Source organism: Hyperolius riggenbachi, chromosome 11 (genome assembly GCF_040937935.1).
Source record: "Hyperolius riggenbachi isolate aHypRig1 chromosome 11, aHypRig1.pri, whole genome shotgun sequence".
Classification (NCBI taxonomy): domain Eukaryota; kingdom Metazoa; phylum Chordata; class Amphibia; order Anura; family Hyperoliidae; genus Hyperolius; species Hyperolius riggenbachi.
In genome coordinates this window covers 291412-316374 of record NC_090656.1, presented here as the reverse complement: position 1 = coordinate 316374, position 24963 = coordinate 291412, and the positions used below count along the sequence as shown (strand labels likewise).

The 24963-nt window shown below is 50.7% G+C and overlaps 1 protein-coding gene and 1 non-coding gene across 2 annotated transcripts in view; both read left to right on the top strand.

Annotated features, from left to right (window-relative positions):
• The window catches only part of COG4 (component of oligomeric golgi complex 4), a 120478-nt gene that overhangs the window by 9695 nt on the left and 85820 nt on the right, over nt 1-24963 (top strand). Inside the window, exons 2-5 of the mRNA XM_068259671.1 lie at nt 7885-7967; nt 15584-15698; nt 20651-20825; nt 21153-21346. Coding sequence (XP_068115772.1) covers nt 7885-7967; nt 15584-15698; nt 20651-20825; nt 21153-21346 — 567 coding nt within the window. The remainder of the gene's footprint in view (nt 1-7884; nt 7968-15583; nt 15699-20650; nt 20826-21152; nt 21347-24963) is intronic.
• Nucleotides 4712-4785, top strand: TRNAN-GUU (transfer RNA asparagine (anticodon GUU)). Its single transcript has one exon. It is a non-coding gene; the product is annotated as a tRNA-Asn (tRNA).

The window sequence follows — 24963 nt, the reverse complement described above, 5'->3', positions numbered from 1 at the left end:
AAGTCATATCTGACTTAGAGACTAGATTAAGTAGACAGCAGAGGGGATGGAGATGAGTGCTGGAATGAGGATCAGGTGTGAATGGCCAGGCCTGGGCTGTGGGAGGCTGGGTCAGTCTACAGACATGCAAATTATGACTAATTAATTAGGTACACATTGCAGCATAAGGCCTGGCACCAGGAAATGGTCACAATTATGTATGCGTACCATAAAGTTAAAAGCAATGCAGGTAAAGTTGAACATAAGCAAGATTTGTTTGATTGCAGAGAGAAATTGCATGAAGACAGATATAAAATCAGATGCAGATGCAGATCATATGCGTACCATAAAGTTAAAAGCAATGCAGGTAAAGTTAAACATAAGCAAGATTTGTTTGATTGCAGAGAGAAATTGCATGAAGACAGATATAAAATCAGATGCAGATGCAGATCATATGCGTACCATAAAGTTAAAAGCAATGCAGGTAAAGTTGAACATAAGCAAGATTTGTTTGATTGCAGAGAGAAATTGCATGAAGACAGATATAAAATCAGATGCAGATGCAGATCATATGCGTACCTGTAATGAGAAGAATGTGGTGTCAGTTCAGAGAATAAGGAGATCTCCTATGTGCACTTAAGTAGATCTTTCTGGTCTAATTTGGGTCTTTTGCTGTGCACTTCAAATCATGCACTTAAAATTAATGCACATCTGACTAAAGTCATATCTGACTTAGAGACTAGATTAAGTAGACAGCAGAGGGGATGGAGATGAGTGCTGGAATGAGGATCAGGTGTGAATGGCCAGGCCTGGGCTGTGGGAGGCTGGGTCAGTCTACAGACATGCAAATTATGACTAATTAATTAGGTACACATTGCAGCATAAGGCCTGGCACCAGGAAATGGTCACAATTATGTATGCGTACCATAAAGTTAAAAGCAATGCAGGTAAAGTTGAACATAAGCAAGATTTGTTTGATTGCAGAGAGAAATTGCATGAAGACAGATATAAAATCAGATGCAGATGCAGATCATATGCGTACCATAAAGTTAAAAGCAATGCAGGTAAAGTTGAACATAAGCAAGATTTGTTTGATTGCAGAGAGAAATTGCATGAAGACAGATATAAAATCAGATGCAGATGCAGATCATATGCGTACCATAAAGTTAAAAGCAATGCAGGTAAAGTTGAACATAAGCAAGATTTGTTTGATTGCAGAGAGAAATTGCATGAAGACAGATATAAAATCAGATGCAGATGCAGATCATATGCGTACCATAAAGTTAAAAGCAATGCAGGTAAAGTTGAACATAAGCAAGATTTGTTTGATTGCAGAGAGAAATTGCATGAAGACAGATATAAAATCAGATGCAGATGCAGATCATATGCGTACCATAAAGTTAAAAGCAATGCAGGTAAAGTTGAACATAAGCAAGATTTGTTTGATTGCAGAGAGAAATTGCATGAAGACAGATATAAAATCAGATGCAGATGCAGATCATATGCGTACCATAAAGTTAAAAGCAATGCAGGTAAAGTTGAACATAAGCAAGATTTGTTTGATTGCAGAGAGAAATTGCATGAAGACAGATATAAAATCAGATGCAGATGCAGATCATATGCGTACCATAAAGTTAAAAGCAATGCAGGTAAAGTTGAACATAAGCAAGATTTGTTTGATTGCAGAGAGAAATTGCATGAAGACAGATATAAAATCAGATGCAGATGCAGATCATATGCGTACCATAAAGTTAAAAGCAATGCAGGTAAAGTTGAACATAAGCAAGATTTGTTTGATTGCAGAGAGAAATTGCATGAAGACAGATATAAAATCAGATGCAGATGCAGATCATATGCGTACCATAAAGTTAAAAGCAATGCAGGTAAAGTTGAACATAAGCAAGATTTGTTTGATTGCAGAGAGAAATTGCATGAAGACAGATATAAAATCAGATGCAGATGCAGATCATATGCGTACCATAAAGTTAAAAGCAATGCAGGTAAAGTTGAACATAAGCAAGATTTGTTTGATTGCAGAGAGAAATTGCATGAAGACAGATATAAAATCAGATGCAGATGCAGATCATATGCGTACCATAAAGTTAAAAGCAATGCAGGTAAAGTTGAACATAAGCAAGATTTGTTTGATTGCAGAGAGAAATTGCATGAAGACAGATATAAAATCAGATGCAGATGCAGATCATATGCGTACCATAAAGTTAAAAGCAATGCAGGTAAAGTTGAACATAAGCAAGATTTGTTTGATTGCAGAGAGAAATTGCATGAAGACAGATATAAAATCAGATGCAGATGCAGATCATATGCGTACCATAAAGTTAAAAGCAATGCAGGTAAAGTTGAACATAAGCAAGATTTGTTTGGTTGCAGAGAGAAATTGCATGAAGACAGATATAAAATCAGATGCAGATGCAGATCATATGCGTACCATAAAGTTAAAAGCAATGCAGGTAAAGTTGAACATAAGCAAGATTTGTTTGATTGCAGAGAGAAATTGCATGAAGACAGATATAAAATCAGATGCAGATGCAGATCATATGCGTACCTGTAATGAGAAGAATGTGGTGTCAGTTCAGAGAATAAGGAGATCTCCTATGTGCACTTAAGTAGATCTTTCTGGTCTAATTTGGGTCTTTTGCTGTGCACTTCAAATCATGCACTTAAAATTAATGCACATCTGACTAAAGTCATATCTGACTTAGAGACTAGATTAAGTAGACAGCAGAGGGGATGGAGATGAGTGCTGGGCTGTACACCCCCCCAATACCCCTCTATGGACTGTACACCCCCCCAATACCCCTCTATGGGCTGTACACCCCCCCAATACCCCTCTATGGACTGTACACCCCCCCAATACCCCTCTATGGGCTGTACACCCCCCCAATACCCTTCTATGGACTGTACACCCCCCCAATACCCCTCTATGGGCTGTATATCCTCCAATACCCCTCTATGGACTGTACACCCCCCCAATACCCCTCTATGGACTGTACACCCCCCCAATACCCCTCTATGGGCTGTACACCCCCCCAATACCCCTCTATGGGCTGTACACCCCCCCAATACCCCTCTATGGACTGTACACCCCCCCAATACCCCTCTATGGGCTGTATATCCTCCAATACCCCTCTATGGACTGTACACCCCCCCAATACCCCTCTATGGACTGTACACCCCCCCAATACCCCTCTATGGGCTGTACACCCCCCCAATACCCCTCTATGGGCTGTACACCCCCCCAATACCCCTCTATGGACTGTACACCCCCCCCAATACCCCTCTATGGGCTGTATATCCTCCAATACCCCTCTATGGACTGTACACCCCCCCAATACCCCTCTATGGACTGTACACCCCCCCAATACCCCTCTATGGACCGTATATCCCGATATCCCAGCCCCCCCATACTGTCCCTTACATCATCCACATCCTATGGACTACATACCCCAACCGCCTATACCCTTTCCTTATCCGGGTAACCGGATATCCAAACTTTTTTACGCTATGCGATTCGGATTTTGGATTTCTTTAAAGGGAACCAGAGAGGATGAACTATACATACCTGGGGCTTCCTCCAGCCCCATACGCACGGATCGCTCCCACGCCGCCGTCCTCCGCTGCCTGGATCCGCCGCCACCAGGTCCCGTCATTGCCGCGAGTCGGCAAGTCGGCCGGCGGATGCGGCCAATTCTCCGCATCACAAGGTGCTCTCCCCATACAGATACGCATGTGGCTGCTTACTGCACAGCCGCATGCGTACATATATGGCGGGAGCCCCTGTGATGCGGACAATTGGCCGCGTCCGCCGGAAGTGAATGGCCCGGTACCGGCGGATCCAGGAAGCTGAGGACGGCGGCGTGGGAGCGATTCAGGCTTATGGGGCTGGAAGAAGCCCCAGGTATGTATAAAATCTTTGCCTTTTTTCACCCCTCCTTCCTCTCTGGTTCCCTTTAAAGGACTTACGAGGCCAAAATGCTTAAAAAAGTCAAGTACCTGGAAGCTGTTTAAATGCACGGAGGACACCGTCCGCGCGCTCCGTGCAGTTCCGACAGGTCCCCTTCCTGAAAGCGCCCCCGTGCCGATCGCGACCCCACAGGCCCCGGTGCTACAGTGCGTGGTTCTGAGGGATTGGCCGTAGAGCTGCGCAGCCGCACTCGGGGCAATGCGGACTGCGCAGCCGCGGCCAGCTCCGGCGGCCATATTAGGAGCGGCATGAGAGCCTGACCCGGCCTGTGGGGTCGCGATCGGCACGGGGGGCGCTTTAAGGAAGGGGACCCGGCGGAACTGCACGGAGGGTGCGGACGGCGTCCTCCGTGCATTTAAACAGCTTCCAGGTACTTGACTTTTTTAAGCATTTTGGCCTCGTAAGTCCTTTAAAAATCCGGATAGCTGTATGCGGATATTTGGATGCATGACACGGATATCCGGATCTGAAACCGATAACAAAGATAAAATCCCTCCACCCTCCTCCTCCCTGTTCATGGATCTTGTCTTCCAGGGATTTGTAGGATGTCAAAAGCAAGCTCACATACATTGGTCAGGAATGGAACCCAGGTCAACTGCTTGTAGGGCAGCTATGCTCACCACTATACTGCCACACAGTGAATTCTTCGTTCTAGGAAAAAGTGGTGTTAAACTTCTTGGAGCAGACTTACTTTCTCCCTCCAAAAGACACACATCCCCATAAAATCATTTAGCAGCAACTGAGTGCACAGTCTTTGTGGCGCAATTGGTTAGCGCATTCGGCTGTTAACCGAAAGGTTGGTGGTTCAAGCCCACCCAGGGACGCCTTGCATTTTGTGTTCAACAGTTGTCCGAAGAGAACCCCAGATAGCCATTTAGCAGCAACTGAGTACACAGACTCTGCGCCACAGAGACTGTGCACTCAGTTGCTGCTAAATGATTTTATGGGGATGTATGTGTGTCTTGGAGGGAGGAAGTAAGTCTGCTCCAAGAAGTTTACCACTTTTTCCTACAGCAAAGCATTCACTGTGTGGCAGTATAGTGGAGAGCATAGCTGCCTTCCAAGCAGTTGACCTGGGTTCGATTCCTGGCCAATGTATGTGAGCTTGCTTTTGACATCCTACAAATCCCTGGAAGACAAGATCCATGAACAGGCAGGAGGAGGTGTTTTTCACTTTCCAAAACGTTCTGGAAGCATTTTAAAGGGCACTTCCGGTTTTTCTATCCAGATATCCAAATAGGTCTGATATCCGCGTTCACACGGATATGTAAAAGGTCTGATTCGGATATCCGGATCAATTTGGATTTTTAAAATTACCGGTACTATCCGAGCACCCCTGCTTTCCTAATTCCCACAACCAACCCCCAACGTTAGTGTTTTGTTTTGGCAATGCTAAATGTATTTGGTGCTGCCCCAAAAAAACTTTTTTGGGATTTGGTACGCCTTCTCCCCACTAGGGGCGGTGTGTCCCCAGAGACAGGTCTTCCTGGCCATGCTCAGTATCCTGTACTGGTACAGGGCATCTGTCTAGCTACATGCAGCTGAAGAGGTACCCCTTCCCCCTACTAGGGGCGCTGTGTCCCCAGAGACAGGTCTTCCTGGCCATGCTCAGTATCCTGTACTGGTACAGGGCATCTGTCTAGCTACATGCAGCTGAAGAGGTACCCCTTCCCCCTACTAGGGGCGCTGTGTCCCCAGAGACAGGTCTTCCTGGCCATGCTCAGTATCCTGTACTGGTACAGGGTATCTGTGTAGCTACATGCAGCTGAAGAGGTATCCCTTGCAGCTGAAGAGGTACCTGTATTGCCAGACTGCCATATTGTCGCCACAGTAGTGGAGATGATTGGTGTCATGAAGTGGTCTGTCACATGTTCAGCCCTGGCATCAGCTGTCTGGAATCTGGCCTCTTGCCTTACCAGCTGTGAAGCATAGTGGTGTTATTGGCTAAGCACTAAGAACATCAGTCATATATCACAGGGTTCTACCCCATTGCCATGATGGCTACAGAGCAGAGTGGTGCAGCCAAGTGGTCTGTCATTGTCTAAGCACTGGGAGAACCTGTCCTGTATCTCCAGGATCCACAATTACCTCCTTAGCTCTGTTGGTGGTCTCTCTGTCAGTGCAGTAATTATCCTCTGTTCTTTGTATCCACCATATTACATGTTGTCTGTGAAGTGGAATTGTGCCCTCTCAGTGCTCAGGGTAACTGACTGTAAGGGCCATTCACACTTGAGCGGGAATCGCGCTCACCGCAAACCGCTAGTGGTTTTGTAAACCGTGTAGCTAATGTTTCCCTATGGCAGTGTTCTCACTGCCGCGATTGCGAGCATTTTGTTAATAGTGTCAATCGCAAATGCGTTACATGCAATGTTTTGGCGGCGATTCTGGAGCATTCACGATTAGCATGTATAGAACCGCTAATTACGATCGCTCCCAGAATGCTACTCTGTCCAGTGATTTTTCCGAGTTAATCGCCGCAAAAGCACTCCCGCAAAACGCTAGCGTTTTGTGATTTTCAGGTGTGAATGGGGCCTAAGTCTGTGGAAGGCAATATGTGCATTCCCAGCAATAGAGAGTAGTGCTGCCTCCTAGTATAAAACAAGCACTAGGAGAACCTGAATTGTATAACGAAAGTGTACCCTGCCATCACCTCAGCTGTAGAGGGGGAGCAGCAACGCCCCATACATTCAGTGCAGCTCAATACAGTATACAGGAGGAAACATTAATGCATGTACAACGTACACATCAAGTTATATGTCCAATATCTACTATAGCTGTATATTTAAAATTAAGAACATTTAAACAATAAGAGGGCCAACATGTCACCCCGCCCAAACAGGATGGATTTGATATTTAAAGGGACTCCGAGCAGTGCAGAAACTATGGAAAGATGCATATCATTTTAAAGCTCTCTTTCTCCTCTTTCCAATGATATATAAACCGCCGCCCTACGCCTTTTAGTTTTCGCTATTTTCGCGATTGAAATTGCCGCGGCTGCGATTTCGATCGCGAAAATAGAGAAAACTAAAAGGCGTAGGGCAACGATTTAGGTGTCGCCAGAAAGAGGAGAAAGAGAGCTTTAAATTGATATCCATCAAGCCATAGTTATATTGTATTACAGAGGACGACACTTTCCCCAGTGTCAGCAGCTCCATTCTGCTGAATGCAGCTGCTGACTTTGACAAAAAGTCGCCCTGTGTAATACAAAAGCTTTTTAAAATTCCATAGCAGGCATAAATATGTGTATCACACAGCCATGACGCACAGCGTTTCAGAATAGCTCTTTCTTCAGATGGCGTCAGACACACACTCGAGTGTGTGTCTGACGCCATCTGAAGAAAGAGCTATTCTGAAACGCTGTGCGTCATGGCTGTGTGATACACATATTTATGCCTGCTATGGAATTTTAAAAAGCTGAAATAAAAGAAGATTTTAGACGGTGCGGATCCTGAGAACTTATTTGCTTGGATATCCCTGTGCACTCCAGGGGCGATCACTGCACGTCATTTATCCATTGGTGCTGATCCACTTTATACACTATCCATATTGAAGAGGTGGCACCTCCTGCTGTCAGAAAGTCCTGCTTATTGTTTTTAGAAGATTTAGGTAATGCAGCACCGCTGACAAGGGCTGCGCAGAGTTCTTCACATTCATTTCTCTTTGTTGCTATAGTTGCTTATTAGCCACGTAACAATGTGAAGTCCCGCAGTTAGCAGCCATATGGGTTACTTGGTAGTGAGAACCTCTCATGTATCATACTTGCCTTCTCCAGTGGTTCATTTATGGACATATAGATTTGTCCTCTGTAGTACAGTCTACACCTCACATAATTACAGGCCTGATGCTTTTGTGCTTTGTGTCCTATGTGAGAAAAGCGCTTATCGAATGTTCTAGCTGTGGACTTTTATATTTGTCTCTTATAGAAAGACGTGGAAGCGGAGCTGGAGGTCCTGCTCAGCCAGCAGGGGGCAGTAGAGAACAAGATGCAGGCACTGCAGAGAATGGGGTGAGCAATACAGGTGTACAGCTGGTCCCCTACTTACAAACAGGATCCGTTCCAGGAGGATGTTTGTAAGTTGAGTCCTGCGTTAAACACACTGAAACATGATTAAATGATTTACTTTCAAACAACTCTGAATTTGGACATACAGCAGAAACTAATGTATGCTTTGGGCTTGTTTTCAAGCTGTTTTTAAAGTATTTGAAACTAACGGTTTATATAATACTGTAACTTGTAACAACAAAAAAGTGGTAACAAAACCGTATTGTATAATTAGTACAATAACTATGTTTTTCTCAAACGTTGTAAGTTGAATTGTTTGTAATTAGGGGACTGTCTGTATTAGATCTCAAATGAATACTGGCTATGAAGCCTCCTGGTGCAAGAGTGAAAGTGTATGATACATTCCCTGTGGCTAAGGCTGCTTGTGTTTATCGGAATTCTTATAAATCACTTGAATTATTTATTTTTAAAGCTTAAAGTGTACCTGAGATGAACAAACAAAAAATGTACACAGCTGGGGCTTCCTCCAGCCCCCCTCAGGCTAATCTGCCCCTCGCCGTCCTCCGGTAAATGCCCCGTTATCTTCAGCAGTTGGGGACAGTTGGTGCAGTCCAGCCGCGCGTGCCACGCCTGGGAGTGTTCTGTGTCTGCACATTATTACTGCACAGACGCAGAACGCTCCCGTTGATGGGGCAGGTACCTGGCCGCGCGTGCCACGCCTGGGAGTGTTGTGTCTGCACATTATTACTGCACAGACACAGAACGCTCCCGTTGATGGGGCAGGTACCTGGCCGCACGTGCCACGCCTGGGAGTGTTCTGTGTCTGCACATTATTACTGCGCAGACGCAGAACGCTCCCGTTGATGGGGCAGGTACCTGGCTGCACGTGGCACGCCAGGGAGTGTTCTGTGTCTACACATTATTACTGCGCAGACGCAGAACGCTCCCGTTGATGGGGCAGGTACCTGGCTGCACGTGGCACGCCTGGGAGTGTTCTGTGTCTACACATTATTACTGCGCAGACGCAGAACGCTCCAGTTGATGGGGCAGGTACCTGGCTGCACGTGGCACGCCAGGGAGTGTTCTGTGTCTGCACATTATTACTGCACAGACACAGAACGCTCCCGTTGATGGGGCAGGTACCTGGCCGCACGTGCCACGCCTGGGAGTGTTCTGTGTTTGCACATTATTACTGCACAGACGCAGAACGCTCCCGTTGATGGGGCAGGTACCTGGCTGCACGTGGCACGCCTGGGAGTGTTCTGTGTCTGCACATTATTACTGCGTAGACGCAGAACGCTCCCGTTGATGGGGCAGGTACCTGGCTGCACGTGGCACGCCTGGGAGTGTTCTGTGTCTGCACATTATTACTGCGCAGACGCAGAACGCTCCCGTTGATGGGGCAGGTACCTGGCCGCACGTGCCACGCCTGGGAGTGTTCTGTGTTTGCACATTATTACTGCGCAGACGCAGAACGCTCCCGTTGATGGGGCAGGTACCTGGCTGCACGTGCCACGCCTGGGAGTGTTCTGTGTCTGCACATTATTACTGCACAGACGCAGAACGCTCCCGTTGATGGGGCAGGTACCTGGCCGCACGTGCCACGCCTGGGAGTGTTCTGTGTCCGCACATTATTACTGCGCAGACGCAGAACGCTCCCGTTGATGGGGCATGTACCTGGCCGCGCGTGCCATGCCTGGGAGTGTTCTGTGTCTGCACATTATTACTGCGCAGACGCAGAACGCTCCCGTTGATGGGGCAGGTACCTGGCCGCGCGTGCCACGCCTGGGAATGTTCTGTGTCTGCACATTATTACTGCGTAGACGCAGAACGCTCCCGTTGATGGGGCAGGTACCTGGCTGCGCGTGCCACGCCTGGGAGTGTTCTGTGTCCGCACATTATTACTGCGCAGACGCAGAACGCTCCCGTTGATGGGGCATGTACCTGGCCGCGCGTGCCACGCCTGGGAATGTTCTGTGTCTGCACATTATTACTGCACAGACACAGAACGCTCCCGTTGATGGGGCAGGTACCTGGCCGCACGTGCCACGCCTGGGAGTGTTCTGTGTCTGCACATTATTACTGCACAGACACAAAACGCTCCCGTTGATGGGGCAGGTACCTGGCCGCATGTGCCACGCCTGGGAGTGTTCTGTGTCTACACATTATTACTGTGCAGACGCAGAACGCTCCCGTTGATGGGGCATGTACCTGGCCGCGTGTGCCACGCCAGGGAGTGTTCTGTGTCTACACATTATTACTGCGCAGACGCAGAACGCTCCCGTTGATGGGGCAGGTACCTGGCTGCACGTGGCACGCCTGGGAGTGTTCTGTGTCTACACATTATTACTGCGCAGACGCAGAACGCTCCAGTTGATGGGGCAGGTACCTGGCTGCACGTGGCACGCCAGGGAGTGTTCTGTGTCTACACATTATTACTGCGCAGACGCAGAACGCTCCCGTTGATGGGGCAGGTACCTGGCTGCACGTGGCACGCCAGGGAGTGTTCTGTGTTTGCACATTATTACTGCGCAGACGCAGAACGCTCCCGTTGATGGGGCATGTACCTGGCCGCGCGTGCCATGCCTGGGAGTGTTCTGTGTCTGCACATTATTACTGCACAGACACAGAACGCTCCCGTTGATGGGGCATGTACCTGGCCGCACGTGCCACGCCTGGGAGTGTTCTGTGTCTGCACATTATTACTGCGCAGACGCAGAACTCTCCCGTTGATGGGGCAGGTACCTGGCCACGCCTGGGAGTGTTCTGTGTCTGCACATTATTACTGCGCAGACGCAGAACGCTCCCGTTGATGGGGCAGGTACCTGGCCACGCCTGGGAGTGTTCTGTGTCTGCACATTATTACTGCGCAGACGCAGAACGCTCCCGTTGATGGGGCAGGTACCTGGCCGCACGTGCCACGCCTGGGAGTGTTCTGTGTCTGCACATTATTACTGCGCAGACGCAGAACGCTCCCGTTGATGGGGCATGTACCTGGCCGCACGTGCCACGCCTGGGAGTGTTCTGTGTCTGCACATTATTACTGCGCAGACGCAAAACGCTCCCGTTGATGGGGCAGGTACCTGGCTACGTGTGCCACGCCTGGGAGTGTTCTGTGTCTGCACATTATTACTGCACAGACACAGAACGCTCCCGTTGATGGGGCAGGTACCTGGCCGCACGTGCCACGCCTGGGAGTGTTCTGTGTCTGCACATTATTACTGCACAGACACAGAACGCTCCCGTTGATGGGGCAGGTACCTGGCCGCACGTGCCACGCCTGGGAGTGTTCTGTGTCTACACATTATTACTGCGCAGACGCAGAACGCTCCCGTTGATGGGGCAGGTACCTGGCCACGCCTGGGAGTGTTCTGTGTCTGCACATTATTACTGCGCAGACGCAGAACGCTCCCGTTGATGGGGCAGGTACCTGGCCGCGTGTACCACGCCTGGGAGTGTTCTGTGTTTGCACATTATTACTGCGCAGACGCAGAACGCTCCCGTTGATGGGGCAGGTACCTGGCTGCACGTGCCACGCCAGGGAGTGTTCTGTGTTTGCACATTATTACTGCGCAGACGCAGAACGCTCCCGTTGATGGGGCAGGTACCTGGCCGCGTGTGCCATGCCTGGGAGTGTTCTGTGTCTGCACATTATTACTGCGCAGACGCAGAACGCTCCCGTTGATGGGGCAGGTACCTGGCCGCATGTGCCACGCCTGGGAGTGTTCTGTTTCTGCACATTATTACTGCGCAGACGCAGAACGCTCCCGTTGATGGGGCAGGTACCTGGCTGCACGTGGCACGCCAGGGAGTGTTCTGTGTTTGCACATTATTACTGCGCAGACGCAGAACGCTCCCGTTGATGGGGCGTATAACCGGGCAGCACATGAGCAGTGCGTTCTGACTGGTGACGACAACGGGGCATCTACCGGAGGATCCAGGAGGCAGATGAGGCCAGCACGGGACTGATCAGCCTGAAGGGGGCTGGAGGAAGCCCCAGGTGTGTATAATTTCATAAACTATATCTGTCTTATATTTCCATGTGTACAGGATATATACGGTATTTGCAAGCCAATCAATTGTCTACTTTTTATAAAATCTCATTTATACATCCCCCGCTGTCTTATTGGAAATACTGTAGAAGATGAGTGGATGAGGCCAGGCTCACCGTGGGACTTTGTCTTGTGTTACTGAAGTCTTATAACGCATCTTATACCGCACTGCAACGATAAGCCTATGCGACGTACACAGTGTGACGTTAGTCGCGTTGTAAATGTTGCGTTATGGTAATGCACTTCTGCAGAACATTGCCTCTAAACGCAGACATTAACAGATACAGGGAAGCATACTTTTCATTACCTGTATGTGATGATAACACAGCCTTAAAAGGTGGGTTGTGACTTTTTTGATGCGTTGCGTTATAATTTTGCGTTGTGACTTTAACATTGTAACGCAATGTCCCACTGTGAACTTAGCCTCAAACATGCAAACGCCTGGAAAATTAAAGTGGACCTGAACTCAGAACTTCCTCTCTGCTCTAAAACATAAGCAACAGCATAATAACCTTTACAGAAAAACATATCTTTGTTACAGCTGATACAAATCCTGCAATAATTCTGCAGTGTGTCTACTTTCTGCTTTCATGGAAGCAGACAAATTGTTAACACCCTGTGGTTACAAATTAGCTGCTGCCCCCGAGCTGGGCTCCAGGATAAAAAAAATCCAGTGTGAGCCTTGCGCAGACGCAGTTTTCCTTCGTTCTCAGGTGGCGCTAGCTGAGCCTGATCGGATCCGTTCTACTGCGCAGGCGCATGGAGTCTGCGCCTGCGCAAGGCGTACAGAGGATTGTTGTGATCCTGGAGCCCTGGCGGATCTTTGGCAGCTGACAGTGCTGGAACAGAGCGTGGAGGAGAACGGGCAAAGGCTTCCCCTCCCGAGGTCATGCCAGACTTGCACAGTTCACACATGTGACGCAGTGCACGGGATGTATCCAAATCACTGCAAAGGCTGCAGCGTGCTACTGCATGATTCGCGCCTACCGCATGGATTATACACCAATGCAAGTCAATGGGCGATGCAGTAAGTGTGAACGACGGAAGTGCGCATGTATGGACCGTCTTGAATCCCAGTGATGTACTTCCTGTCCGGCAGGGAATACGTCACTAGCTGCGGGCGGAGATATGCATATGAACCTGTCACCGCACTCAGCCCAGCAGGGAGCATGTCACTGAGCCAGGGGCGGGGCTATTCATATGATCCTGTCACCGCACTCTGCCAGCAGGGAGTACATCACTGAGCGGGGGGCGATGCTATGCATATGACCCTGTCACCACACTCTGCCAGCAGGGAGTACATCACTGAGCGGGGGGTGGTGCTATGCAAATGGCGCTTTCACCGCACTCTGCCAGCAGGGAGTACGTCACTGAGCGGGGGGAGGTGCTATGCATATTGCCCTGTCACCGCACTCTGCGAGCAGGGAGTGCGTCACTGAGCAGGGGGCGGTGCTATGCATATGATCCTGTCATCACACTGCCAGCAGGGAGTACGTCACTGAGCGGGGGGCGGTGCTATGCATATTGCCCTGTCACCGCACTCTACGAGCAGGGAGTGCGTCACTGAGCAGGGGGCGGTGCTATGCATATGATCCTGTCATCACACTGCCAGCAGGGAGTACATCGCTGAGCGGGGGCGGTGCTATGCATATGACCCTGTCACCACACTCTGCCAGCAGGGAGTACGTCACTGAGCAGGGGGCAGAGCTATGCATATGACCGTGTCAGCACACTTTGCGAGCAGGGAGTATGTCATTGAGCGGGGGCGGTGCTATGCATATGATCCTGTCACCACACTGCCAGCAGGGAGTACGTCACTGAGCGGGGGCGGTGCTATGCATATGACTGTCACCGCACTCTGCCAGCAGGGAGTACGCCACTGAGCGGGGGGAGGTGCTATGCATATGACACTGTCACCACACTGCCAGCAGGGAGTAAATCGCTCAGCGGGGGCGGTGCTATACATATGACCCTGTCACCACACTCTGCCAGCAGGGGGTACACCACTGAGCAGGGGGCGGTGCTATGCATATGACCCTGTCACCACACTCTGCCAGCAGGGAGTACGTCACTGAGCGGGGGCGGTGCTATGCATATCAACCTGTCACCGCACTCTGCCCAGCAGCGAGTACGTCACTGAGCAGGGGTCGGTGCTATGCATATTGCCCTGTCACCGCACTCTGCGAGCAGGGAGTGCGTCACTGAGCCAGGGGTGGTGCTATGCATATGATCCTGTCACCACACTGCCAGCAGGGAGTACATCGCTGAGCGGAGGGCGGTGCTATGCATATGACCCTGTCACCACACTCTGCCAGCAGGGAGTACGTCACTGAGCAGGGGGCAGAGCTATGCATATGACCCTGTCAGCACACTCTGCCAGCAGGGAGTACATCACTGAGCGGGGGCGGTGCTATGCATATGACCCTGTCAGCGCACTCTGCCAGCAGGGAGTACATCACTGAGCGGGGCCGGTGCTATGCATATGATCCTGTCACCACACTGCTAGCAGGGAGTACATCACTGAGCGGGGGCGGTGCTATGCATATTACTCTGTCACCGCACTCTGCCAGCCGGGAGTACGTCACTGAGCAGGGGGCGGTGCTATGCATATGACCCTGTCTCCACACTCTGCCAGCAGGGAGTACGTCACTGAGCAGGGGGCGGTGCTATGCATATGACCCTGTCTCCACACTCTGCCAGCAGGGAGTACATCACTGAGCGGGGGCGGCGCTATGCATATGACCCTGTCACCGCACTCTTGGAGCAGGGAGTATGTCACTGAGCGGGGAAGATGCTATGCATATGATCCTGTCACCACACTGCTAGCAGGGAGTACATCACTGAGCGGGGCGGTGCTATGCATATGACTGTCACCGCACTCTGCCAGCAGGGAGTACGTCACTGAGTGGGGGCAGAGCTATGCAGATGAAACTGTCACCACTGAGCAGGGGGCAGGCCTATGAATATTACCGTCAGTGCACTCTGCCAGCAGGCAGTATGTCACTGAGCGGGGGCGGAGCTATGCATATGAGCCTGTCAGCACACCTTAGCGCAGGGTCATATGAAGGCTGATTTCTGTTGCAATTAATAGGTATGTAGCCAACCTAAAACTTAAACTCAAGCACAGTGTTTTCTTTCTGAATATGTTTTTGATAGAATAATATTTTAGGTGAATTAAAACGTTTTTGACAAAAAATATTTGCTGCACCAAATCTTTAGAGTCCTTACATACTGCGGTCATTGGGTTCAGTTGGACAGTATAATGTGATGCAATTCTATTTCTATGATACATTCACATGTGGAGCAGTGGAGTTGGTTGGTACAGCGCATATCATGGTGTGTGATTGCCAGACAGCATGCACATTTACAGTGAAGCATACTTTCACTGCACTGAACGCTTCACCTCTAACGTGCAATGCGAGTTTTCACCACCGATCTTATCGTAACGCAACGTGTGTAGTGTGAAAGGACCTGATCACCTCAGAGATCACCAGCCCCCCCCAGTATAATACATTATAATGAATCAATCACATCTGCAGTTATTGATTTCCTCTTATCACCTCTCAGGCCGAACCTGCAGCTCATAGAGGGCGATGCACAGCAGCTTTCTGGGATGATCTCCTTTACCTGTAATCTGGCTGAGAACGTCAGCAGCAAAGTGAGGCAGCTTGACCTGGCCAAGGTATGTCTGCAGGCCTAGTGTCCAGAACCAAGAGGAGTAAGTGTTGTGCTTGAGGAGAACGTGTACAGATTGATTTACTAACCCCTTGTACTCAGAAAGTACATGCACACATCAACCCTCTACACAGAACTCAAGGCATTCCTAAAGTAACGAAGTGAGATGCTTACCGAAGAAGAGGGAACCTCTGGACCCTTCAGACGCACCCCATGTCCTCCTCCAGACCACCGCCCCACCCAGGTCCCTCCAGATGCACCCCACGTCCTCCTCCAGACCACCGCCCCACCCAGGACCCTTCAGACGCACCCCACGTCCTCCTCCAGACCACGGCCCCACCCAAGACCCTCCAGACGCACCCCATGTCCTCCTCCAGACCACGGCCCCACCCAGGTCCCTCCAGATGCACCCCACGTCCTCCTCCAGACCACCGCCCCACCCAAGACCCTCCAGACACACCCCATGTACTCCTCCAGACCACCGCCCCACCCAGGTCCCTCCCAATGCACCCCACGTCCTCCTCCAGACCACCGCCCCACCCAGGTCCCTCCAGATGCACCCCACGTCTTCCTCCAGACCACCGCCCCACCCAGGTCCCTCCAGACGCACCCCATGTCTTCCTCCAGACCACTGCCCCACCCAGGACCCTTCAGACGCACCCACGTCCTCCTCCAGACCATCGCCCCACGCAGTTCCCTCCAGATGCACCCCATGTCCTCCTCCAGACCACCGCCCCACCCAGGTCCCTCCAGATGCACCCCACGTCCTCCTCTAGACCACCGCCCCACCCAGGACCCTCCAGATGCACCCCATGTCCTCCTCCAGACCACCGCCCCACACAGGACCCTCCATATGCACCCCACGTCCTCCTCCAGACCACCGCCCCACCCAGGACCCTCCAGTCGCACCCCATGTCCTCCTCCAGACCACCGCCCCACCCAGGTCCCTCCAGATGCACCCCACGTCCTCCTCCAGACCACCGCCCCACCCAGGTCCCTCCAGATGCACCCCACGTCTTCCTCCAGACCACCGCCCCACCCAGGTCCCTCCAGACGCACCCCATGTCTTCCTCCAGACCACTGCCCCACCCAGGACCCTTCAGACGCACCCACGTCCTCCTCCAGACCATCGCCCCACGCAGTTCCCTCCAGATGCACCCCATGTCCTCCTCCAGACCACTGCCCCACCCAGGTCCCTCCAGATGCACCCCACGTCCTCCTCTAGACCACCGCCCCACCCAGGACCCTCCAGATGCACCCCATGTCCTCCTCCAGACCACCGCCCCACCCAGGACCCTCCATATGCACCCCACGTCCTCCTCCAGACCACCGCCCCACCCAGGACCCTCCAGTCGCACCCCATGTCCTCCTCCAGACCACCGCCCCACCCAGGTCCCTCCAGATGCACCCCACGTCCTCCTCCAGACCACCGCCCCACCCAGGACCCTCCAAATGCACCCCACGTTCTCCTCCAGACCACCGCCCCACCCAGGACCCTTCAGACGCACCCCACGTTCTCCAGACCACCGCCCCACCCAGGACCCTCCAAATGCACCCCACGTTCTCCTCCAGACCACCGCCCCACCCAGGTCCCTCCAGATGCACCCCATGTCTTCCTCCAGACCACCGCCCCACCCAGGATCCTCCAGACACACCCCACGTTCTCCTCCAGACCACCGCCCCACCCAGGATCCTCCAGATGCACCCCATGTCTTCCTCCAGACCACCGCCCCACCCAGGATCCTCCAGATGCACCCCATGTCTTCCTCCAGACCACCGCCCCACCCAGGACCCTCCAGATACACCCCACGTTCTCCTCCAGACCACCGCCCCACCCAGGACCCTTCAGACGCACCCCACGTTCTCCTCCAGACCACCGCCCCACCCAGGATCCTCCAGATGCACCCCACGTCCTCCTCCAGACCACCGCCCCACCCAGGTCCCTCCAGATGCACCCCACGTCCTCCTCCAGACCACCGCCCCACCCAGGATCCTCCAGACGCACCCCATGTACTCCTCCAGACCACCGCCCCACCCAGGTCCCTCCCAATGCACCCCACGTCCTCCTCTAGACCACCGCCCCACCCAGGACCCTCCAGATGCACCCCATGTCCTCCTCCAGACCACCGCCCCATCCAGGACCCTCCAGACGCACCCACGTCCTCCTCTAGACCACCGCCCCACCCAGGTCCCTCCAGACGCACCCCATGTCTTCCTCCAGACCACTGCCCCACCCAGGACCCTTCAGACGCACCCACATCCTCCTCCAGACCACCGCCCCACCCAGGACCCTCCAGATGCACCCCACGTCCTCCTCCAGACCACCACCCCACCCAGGATCCTCCAGATGCACCCCACGTCCTCCTCCAGACCACCGCCCCACCCAGGATCCTCCAGATGCACCCCACGTCCTCCTAAAGTCTGTGGATGGGGGGGGGGGGGCAGCACTGCTATTCTATATGCGGGTAACTGATATTTAAAGGGACGGTGGGCCACATCTATAAGTTACACATTTTGTGTTTGGGGGGCTTGTGAAAAAGCTTAGTTTGAGGACCACTGGTCTAAACCCTGACCAGCTAAGTCCTGGTCCTGGTCCTCACGCCGCTTCCCAGTCCTATAGAAATGTGCGCAGTGTCTATTTCACGGCCCTCCTCTTCTATTGAAGCCAATGCGTAGCACCTTAACCACTCAGGTCCACTTGTTGCACTTTATTTAGGTATAACCTCAGAATATAGAATAGTCTGACTGATACAATCAATGCAGGGACTGTCACCAGAATGCCCATTATGCGTGGTATATTTAATGGTTCATCAGCCACCACCAGTGTGACCCTGTAAATGCTACACCCGAATGGCACGCACAACTGCCTGGTATGGGCCAGGAAGACATGGGAAGCCTCTGCAGGACTCAGAAGCTTCTCTCTTCTTAGCCACGTATCTGTTTTTGTTCTTTTTTTTTGGCCTCAAAAACACAGGCAGCGATATAAAAACACTAAAGCTGCTAAAATGCCTCGTTATGGTACTTTCACTCGAGCACATTGCATTGCATTGGAAGGTACCATTTTGCACAATGTGGGGGACATTTATCAAGAGTGTCTGACACAAAATATTAGTAGGTTTTTAGAAATCCGTGCATAACTGTCTCGGGCATCCTAAGAAATCACTAAATAGTGCAGATTCCCTCTTAAACTGTTAGGAGTAGGAGGAATTAGGAAGGTCTCACAGAATTCTTATGATGGCCATGTAACTGAGCTCTGTTATTTGTCTTGTCTCTCAGGCAGTGCAGTGTGTGAGGGCAATTACTGTTGCTGAGGTAAATTCATCTGCTGTCAACAAGCTCTGAGTGAGGGTGGAGGAGCCCTTCACAAATCATGTCTAGCCTGCACTGCTGCACTATCTGGAGAACTGCTATGAAGCACTTCTTAAGGTGCATACACACATCAGACTATAGTCTTTGGAAAATGAAAGATCACAGACCAATCTTACCACCCTTCATGTAGTATGAGAGCCACACCTTCACAGTCTATTCTATGGAGCTGAACTCCCCATCAGAAAAAAATCTTTGCAAGATGCTGCACACAAACATGCTGCACACACTCAAAAGATCTGTAGCTGCAAAAGATCTGTTCCTGCCAAAAATCCATTCCTGCAAAATGCAATGATAGTCTATGGGATCTGCAGATCCTCATACACACATGATTTAACTGACATTCATCTGCAGATCAGATCCACCAGGATGGATTTTCAGATCTGCGGATGATTGCTTGATCTGCAGATGAATGTCAGTTAAATCATGTGTGTATGATGATCTGCAGATCCCATAGACTATCATTGCATTTTGCAGGAATGGATTTTTGGCAGGAACAGATCTTTTGCAGCTACAGATCTTTTGAGTGTGTGCAGCATCCGTGTGTGCAGCATCTTGCAAAGATTTTTTTCTGATGTGGAGTTCAGCTCCATAGAAAAGACTGTGTAGAGTATGGCTCTCATACTACATGAAGGGTGGTAAGATTGGTCTGTGATCTTTCATTTTCCAAAGACTATAGTCTGATGTGTGTATGCACCTTTAATCTGCAGGAGTTTAGGAATGGATTTGCACTTTTCTTAACTGTAGTGCAGCTCTAGAAATCCACACTAAACTGCCGCTATTACGTAGGATTTGAGAAGTTTCTTATTATCATGCAGAACAGTTCCTCTGCTGATTAGAACAGTTTGGGCTACAGTGTAATAGGCAGTGTGTTGCTAGAGGCACAATGTAAGTCAGCGAAGGTGCACATTGGTCCGTTGCTTATGGACTGCGTCACATCATGTGCCACCGCAAAGGTTGTTTTTAGTTGAGTAATGTGAATGTTATAACTCGGCGCCCCAGTGGGAAAGTTAGACAGGTTGAAATCCAATCCAAACATTTGTGTAGCGCTTTTCTCCTGTTGGACTCAGAGCGCTCAAGAGCTGCAGCCACTGGGAGACGTTTAAGAGACAACCCTGCAGTGTTAGGCAGTCTTGCCTTGAACTCCTTACTGACCACTGACCCTGGCCAGGATTCAAACCCAGGTCTCCCATTTCAAAGGTGGTGCCCTTAACCAGGACACTAGCCACTGCTGGATAACCCACACCAGGCAGCATGCAGGAGGTTAGTTCATCACTGACACCTTATCCATCCTATAAAAAGCTTTACTTCATGCAGAATCATTTCACACATCACATGTTAATTACCATCGATTTTCTTTTCCTGCGGTAACAAATTGTGCTCGAAGTTTTGCATACGAATTTTAACATTAAAAAAATCTGATTTTTGCAAAAAGTGTGAAACCTGCCGTGTCAAACCTTATGTACATCTATTTACCCATTACTTAATTAAGCATTTCCCATGTTCTGTGTAATTGCTATTGTTACAATAAAGTTTTGATTGGAAAAATTAAGTGGATTGTTTCCCTTTAATACATATCATCGTGTTGTATAGAGTCGCCTGTATCAGGCCATCCAGCGGGCAGATGACATTCTGGACTTGAAGTTCTGCATGGATGGGGTGCAGACTGCCCTGAAGAACGAGGACTATGAGCAGGCCGCAGCACACATACACAGATACCTGTGTCTGGACAAGTCGGTCATCGAGCTGAGCCGGCAAGGGAAGGAAGGTCTGTTCTCTCTAATCCTGGCACAGAGCGGCCCCAATTCTCACATTCTGCTGCTTACAGCTCATTTGTTTATGTGGCCACAAGAGATGGGCAATGAGGTGCAAAGAACTCTAGCTGGCATGCAGATTTCATGACGGTTGTGTGAAGAGGCAAACCTGGTCTAATTCTTCCCTGCATATAGCCGGTATTGTTTGTATCTCATTGCCCATCTCTAGTGGTCAGAACTTATGTGATTGGAGGATTTATAACACTTTAGGTCTGAGTCTTATGTTGTTCCCATGGATGGATAGTGTCACAGCTGCTGTAATTTGGTGTCCTGTCTTCCAGGCAGCATGATTGATGCCAATATTCAGCACTTGCAGGAGGCGGAGAAGCAGCTGAAGGTTCTGGTCACAGAGAAGTTCGATGTTGCAACCAAAGCCGGAGACCTGCCACAGGTGGAGAGGTTCTTCAAGATTTTCCCACTGCTCAGACTGCATGAAGAGGGGATCAGCAAGTTCTCAGCATACCTGTGCCGCCAGGTAACAAACCACCAACGGGGCTCTGATATCACGGTAGTAAAACGGAAGCCTCTAGAGAGATTTCTCCAGCATAAACTCCAAGCTACACACACATACACACGTACACACACACACACACGTACACACACACACGTACACACACACACGTACACACACACACTGTACACACACACACTGTACACACACACACTGTACACACACACACTGTACACACACACACTGTACACACACACACTGTACACACACACACTGTACACACACACACTGTACACACACACACTGTACACACACACACACACACTGTGTACACACACTCACACTGTACACACACTCACACTGTACACACACTCACACTGTACACACACTCACACTGTACACACACTCACACTGTACACACACACACACTGTACACACACACTACACTACACACACACACTATACAAACACACACACACACACTAGACACACACACACTATACAAACACACACACACACACTAGACACACACACACTAGACCCACACAACTGACTGCGGGTTTGACCAGATCGAGAGGGAAGCAGCCTTATTCAAGCTACAACAAAGCTCTCGCCCCTCAAAGCACTTCTCACTGCCACCACTAGCTCCTGCTAGACACTTCCACGATACCCACTCTGCTGTCGAGTGATCTGCACGCAGTCCGCGTTTTCGTATTCGGGTCAGCTTTGCGCTTTAGGCCGAATAACAGGAGCGCTACACACACGCACACACACACAGTACAATCGTACAGTAGCAAGGCACAATCAGGCACTGAACTTGTACCGTAAATTACACTGCAGTCTCTCTAGGCCAGGGGTGCCCACACTTTTTCGGCTCACGAGCTACTTTAAAAATCGCCGAGTCCATGAGATCTACCAGCCCTTCTCCCCCACCCAGTGTAATGCGAACCCCCCCTCCTCACCCCAACACACACAAACACACACACACACACACCATAGGGCTAGTCAGTCATCCATTCTCAGAATTCTTCTCCCCCTCCAATAGCTGCAGAATTCCTCACTTAGTGTGAAGTTTGCATTGCTCTTTGTGTCATCAGGTAAATTGTACCTGCAGTTATAACACATTTTATAACTGGGAAATAGTCATATTCACCCATCACTACTGGTTAGCCAAAGACCAGACAGCTCTCTAACTACCATCATCTATAATCCCAGAGCCGATGCATATCAGTGCGGCTTCCCCCTGCAACAAGTGACGCTTCTCCTGGCTTGCGGCGCCCAGTACAGTACAAAAGACATGATATGCCACTGACCTGTCTTCCCATCCCCACCAGCCTCCATAGACTTCCTGTTCCCGCCCCCAATTGTCACAGCCTGGATGGGAGGATGTCTCCTCATTCGCTGCTCTCCCCTGCAGCCGCGCCTCCCTTTCAGCCACGCCTCTCCTCCCTGACGCTGCACAATCTGATAGCCGCAAATTGACAGCCTTGGCTGCGAGGGAGCAGAATTTGACAGGACGCGGCCGGTAGATCGCGATCGACCTATTGGGCAGCCCTGCTCTAGGCTATGAGCGTTGGCTTAGTACAGCAGAAGTCAAACTTATTAAATAACTATTTAATATTCCAGAACGAAGTGGAACAATGCAGAAAATAATATATACACAAGATTTACAAAAAACAAAGTAAAAATTACAAAATAAAAGTTACAAAGATACACAACAAGACAGGTTGCAGAAATAAAAGGGAAATAACGTTTACCAGCGTGTAGGTTAGAAGTAGAGGCTACCTATGCTGCGAGCATCTACTACTGGCTACCTCTGCTGCGAGCACCTACTACTGACTACACCTATCCCTGGCTACCTATGCTGCAAGCACCTACTACTGGCTACACCCATCACTGGCTACCTATGCTGCGAGCACCTACTACTGGCTACACCTGTCACTGGCTACCTATGCTGCGAGCACCTACTACTGACTACACCTATCCCTGGCTGCCTGTGCTGCAAGCACCTACTACTGGCTACACCTGTCACTGGCTACCTATGCTGCAAGCACCTACTACTGGCTACACCCATCACTGGCTACCTATGCTGCGAGCACTTACTACTGGCTACACCTATCCCTGGCTACCTATGCTGCGAGCACCTACTACTGGCTACACCTATCCCTGGCTACCTATGCTGCAAGCACCTACTACTGGCTACACCCATCACTGGCTACCTATGCTGCGAGCACTTACTACTGGCTACACCTATCCCTGGCTACCTATGCTGCAAGCACCTACTACTGGCTACACCCATCACTGGCTACCTATGCTGCGAGCACTTACTACTGGCTACACCTATCCCTGGCTACCTATGCTGCGAGCACCTACTACTGGCTACACCTATCCCTGGCTACCTATGCTGCGAGCACCTACTACTGGCTACACCCATCACTGGCTACCTATGCTGCGAGCACCTACTACTGACTACACCTATCCCTGGCTACCTGTGCTGCAAGCACCTACTACTGGCTACACCGGTCACTGGCTACCTATGCTGCGAGCATCTACTACTGGCTACCTCTGCTGCGAGCACCTACTACTGACTACACCTATCCCTGACTACCTATGCTACGGCCACCTACTACTGGCTACACCCATCACTGGCTACCTATGCTGCAAGCACCTACTACTGGCTACACCCATCACTGGCTACCTATGCTGCGAGCACCTACTACTGGCTACACCTATCGCTGGCTACCTATGCTGCGAGCATCTACTACTGGCTACACCCATCACTGGCTACCTATGCTGCGAGCACCTACTACTAGCAACACTTGTCCCTGGCTACCTATGCTGCGAGCACCTACTACTGGCAACACTTGTCCCTGGCTACCTATGCTGCGAGCACCTACTACTGGCAACACTTGTCCCTGGCTACCTATGCTGCAAGCACCTACTACTGGCTACACCCATCACTGGCTACCTATGCTGCGAGCACCTACTACTGGCTACACCTAACCCTGGCTACCTATCCTGCGAGCACCTACTACTGACTACACCTATCCCTGGCTACCTATGCTGCAAGCACCTACTACTGGCAACACTTGTCCCTGGCTACCTATGCTGCGAGCACCTACTACTGACTACACCATTCACTGACTACCTATACTGCGGCCACCTATCGCTGGCTACCTATACTGCGGTCACCTACTACTGGCTACACCTATCCCTGACTACCTATGCTACGGCCACCTACTACTGGCTACACCTATCCCTGACTACCTATGCTGCGGCCACCTACTACTAGCTACACCTATTACTGGCTACCTATGCTGTGGCCACCTACTACTGGCTACACCTATCCCTGGCTACCTATGCTGCGGCCACCTACTACTAGCTACACCTATTACTGGCTACCTATGCTGCGGCCACCTACTACTGGCTACACCTATCCCTGCCTACCTATGCTGCGGCCACCTACTACTAGCTACACCTATTACTGGCTACCTATGCTGCGGCCACCTACTACTAGCTACACCTATGACTGGCTACCTATGCTGCGGCCACCTACTACTGGCTACAGGGGGGGGGGGCGGGTCCAAATAATTGTACGTATACCGTAATACCGTCATACTGTGGTATTTTTTTTGACGGTT